General features: G+C 34.1%; 1 protein-coding gene across 1 annotated transcript; it reads left to right on the top strand.

The window, feature by feature from the left end:
* Positions 546–2,246, top strand: LOC109725316 (protein LURP-one-related 6). The gene is made up of 3 exons (XM_020254460.1): positions 546–1,117; positions 1,225–1,467; positions 1,819–2,246. Exons 1-3 carry the CDS (start codon positions 881–883, stop codon positions 1,945–1,947), a joined length of 609 nt encoding a protein of 202 aa, XP_020110049.1. The 5' UTR covers positions 546–880; the 3' UTR covers positions 1,948–2,246.

Genomic DNA, 3,739 nt, shown 5'->3' on the forward strand with positions numbered 1-3,739 from the left:
TTGGGTTTCAAGTTATTTCAGAAAAAAATAAATTTTCTTGTAGATAAAACATATTACCCTATCAAATTATAGATAGAAAGAACTTTTCAAAAATAACAAAAAAAAAAAAATCAAATTTTAGACTTACAATCATACTAAAACTTATTATACCGAAAAAGTTATTCTTGAATAACTTATCGGACATACAAACAGGGCCTTAATCTCTGTATTTACTTTCCATTTAAGCATTTTTTTTCTCGAACTTTGATATGCGCCGCCCGTGAAACGTTCTTGAACATCAAGAAAAATCTTACTTTTTGTTGTTAAATGGCCTTTCTAATTCTACTTAGACTAAACTGAAATAAGTCGCACATGTTACTAGAAGCTAAAGAAAAAATGCTCAAGATGGTTTAGGAACTAAACTGCTTAAGTGAAAAGTGTAGGAACCAACTCGCAATATTGGGATGGTACAAGGACTACTAATACAATATTGTACTATTCTTTTTCTTTATGTGGCACTTTCTTTCAATTTGTGTGAGGAAAAGGATTTGCACATAGGACTACTAATAGAATATTGTGCTATTCTTTTACTTTATGTGTTTCAACTTGTGTGAGGAAAAAGATTTGCCCAACTTTAACTGCTCTAAGGCCCACAAGTTCTCTACACTCAAACTATTAGTCAAGCAATCACAACTACTCCAATCACAACTACTCTTGCAATGCTCTTTACTTGTTATCATGGTCTTTGCTCTCTTTTGTTAATGCCCCAATTAGATAGCCAAACATTTGAATAAATCTCCCCCCCTCTTCATCTTTATCTTTCACGTCTATATAAGCAATGTTGGTTGTAGTTTATGTCAATTGAGAAGAAGCACATTACTCTTGATTCTTGAGAAGAGGTATGGGCGGCGGATCGACGAATGCAGTGCCGATAGTTAGCAAAATCTATTGTTCGACGTCCCTGACCACGTTGATGATTCGAAAGAGGCCAAATGTTGTAAACGGTGGTGGTTTCGTTGTGACGGATTGCAGCCATAACATTGTTTTCATTGTCGATGGATGCGGAATGCTCGGTGCGAAGGGAGAGTTGATGGTGAGAGATTGCGATGGAGCATCGCTACTCTTCCTTCGCAAAAAGGTGACCTTCTATGTTATGACCAATGTACATCATTCATGAAGTTTATATATTGGTATATATCTTATCTAACATAATTTTTCTTTTGTGTTGCTCTTTTGTAACCCTAGGGAGGAATTATTCAAGCTCTAAGTACTCACAATAGATGGAATGGCTACTCCATGGATTATCAAGGAACCAACAAGTTGTTGTTTAGCTTAACTGATCCAAAGCCATGTCTCGCAACGAGAAGTGCGATTAGGATTCAAGTTGAGCCCAAGAGCCACAGCAAAGATTGCGACTTTGAGGTGGATGGTTCCTTCACTGATCGAGCTTGCGTGATCATCGATCGCAGGGGAAATATCGCAGCTCAGGTATAAATCTTTAACACTCTCAAAAGTGATCATCAATTAAAACACATGACATCTAGGGAGGGGGGAGAGAGACACAGAGAAAGAAAGAAAAAGAATATTGTTAACTTTTGTTTGCGTCTTATCGTGACATGACATATTTAGTTATCAAATGAAATATTCTAAAGTAATTTGAGCAAAACCCACTTAATTCTACCTGAACTCGACATAATTCTTGAGAATGATTAATATAAGATTCGACAGTGAAATTAATATTTTTAAAGTTCAAATACTTGTTTCGAAACGCGTCATATATATATATAGTTAAGGTAAGCTCTATATATACATTTTCACCTTTCTTATTTTGTGATTTAGGTGGGGGTTGAGATGATGGGCAACAAAGATTTCTATCATGTGATGGTGCAACCAGGATATGACCAAGCCTTTGTGATTGGTGTGATTGCTGTTCTTGATAATATTTATGGTGAATCCACTGCATGCTAATTAACCTTGCTTCTTACTTAAATGAATAATACATGATATCTCATATTATTGTGGTAATGTGTAATTTTTTTTTTTTTTTCTCTTCTCCTATTTAGTTTCCCTTAGTCTTACACTATGGTTAATTGTTGTGCAAATTTAAGATATTTTGCATCTCAAGGACTTGTTAAAGTTAGGGTTTACTTGTAGCTATATTAGAAAGAATGAACTAATGTTTTCTTCCAATATCTGTGGAAAAAGGTTTGAGGAGATACTAGTAATTAAAATAATAGATGAGGGGAGATATACTATTGTAGTGGGAATGTATTATTCTTTTAGTTTTTCATTATTTTTTTTGATCGATCGTAAACAATCCTCTACAAGATTCTAAATAGAGTGTCAATCAGTTGTTTGAACAGTCGACGAACTTTTCTTTTCAGCTTTTTGAAATTTACATAAACTAGAGAAACATGAGGCTCACAAAAGTGGGTTTCTTTTCTTTCTTTAGAAATGAAAAACTGGCAAAAAGAAATTCTCTACTTTAGACCCTCCAAAATCCAACCCTAAATTAAATTAAATTGCTATGCTAGAGAAAAGTTTTGACTGGGTCACATATATACTCACATTGATCTACCTCATATTCGAGAAAATAAACAACCTACTCAAATAAAGGGCCGTTTGGTTGGATAAAATTGTAAATACAGTGTAGTTTGAGATGTAGAGAGTTAAAAACATTGCTATTATAATTGCATATATTCATCTTATCTTGTTGGATGTAATAGAAAGCGCCGCAGCTGTAAATAATTTATTTAGTTACATGTGGTTGAAAAGAATATTTATAAACTTTTATCATATCATATATGGAATGGTAAGATTACCGCCTACGCAGGAGAAAATTATTTTTATTTGAAAGTTATGGAGATGCATAAGTAGCAGTTGAACCATCTCGTACATTTCTAACTACAGTATTTGAATTCAAATAAATCAAACTAACTACATATTTGGATTTGTATGTGGTTACAACTGTAATTCAATTGTAACTACATGCAACCAAAAAGCCCGAGAAAGCGTCTTTTTTTTATTGGCCCAAAACCAATTGGGTACAATTAAGAGTCTTGGGCTGGATCAAAATGGTCTAACCAGCAAACATTATCAAATCTGTGGGCCTATTCATAGTACAAGCCAACAAAGCCCGATAAGACTAAAGTTATCTCGAAGTCCTCAATTGTATCTTACTGCAATTTGCACAACATATATCACTTATGAAGTGAGACAAACCAAATAATTTTTTATATCGCTTTCTTGTCGGATCATTGGCACTAATCAGTAATCTTGAAAACTCATACTTGTTAGAAAGTTACAATTTATCCATTTCAAGCGAACAGATATAGCGCTCACGGATCTCGATTGTGTTTTGGTCCAACCAGTTTCACGCCACTTAAAACATGACTTGACCGATCTGGCCTTCTGCCACATAATGCGTTATGCCTGTAATTCCTAACAAAACAGAAGAGCAATGCTATGTATACACACAAAAATGGGTGCATGATCTACACCCGTCCCATCCAAGAGTGGAATTTCCTCTATAAGTATAAACATATACATAGACTCCCCTCCACAATAGCCCATTTTGATAAGAAAAACATGTACATAGACTCCCCTCAACAATAAGCCCATTTTGAAATAGATCTCTCAACTAGTTTTGTCATTTGATGGAGATACTCTCAACCTTTTTATTTTTATAAGTTTATGTTATTTTTATCAATTAAATTCGAGATTTTGACTAATGTAGCGGAAACTCATTTAAAGTTAAATA

This window comes from Ananas comosus, linkage group 2, assembly GCF_001540865.1.
Source record: "Ananas comosus cultivar F153 linkage group 2, ASM154086v1, whole genome shotgun sequence".
In the NCBI taxonomy this organism is placed as follows: domain Eukaryota; kingdom Viridiplantae; phylum Streptophyta; class Magnoliopsida; order Poales; family Bromeliaceae; genus Ananas; species Ananas comosus.

Coding starts and splice junctions, on each gene's coding strand:
- LOC109725316 (XM_020254460.1), top strand. CDS start 881: ATGGGCGGCGGATCGACGAATGCAGTGCCGATAGTTAGCAAAATCTAT. Junction 1,118..1,224: donor TACTCTTCCTTCGCAAAAAG/GTGACCTTCTAT, acceptor TTGTAACCCTAG/GGAGGAATTATTCAAGCTCT. Junction 1,468..1,818: donor GGGGAAATATCGCAGCTCAG/GTATAAATCTTT, acceptor TTTGTGATTTAG/GTGGGGGTTGAGATGATGGG.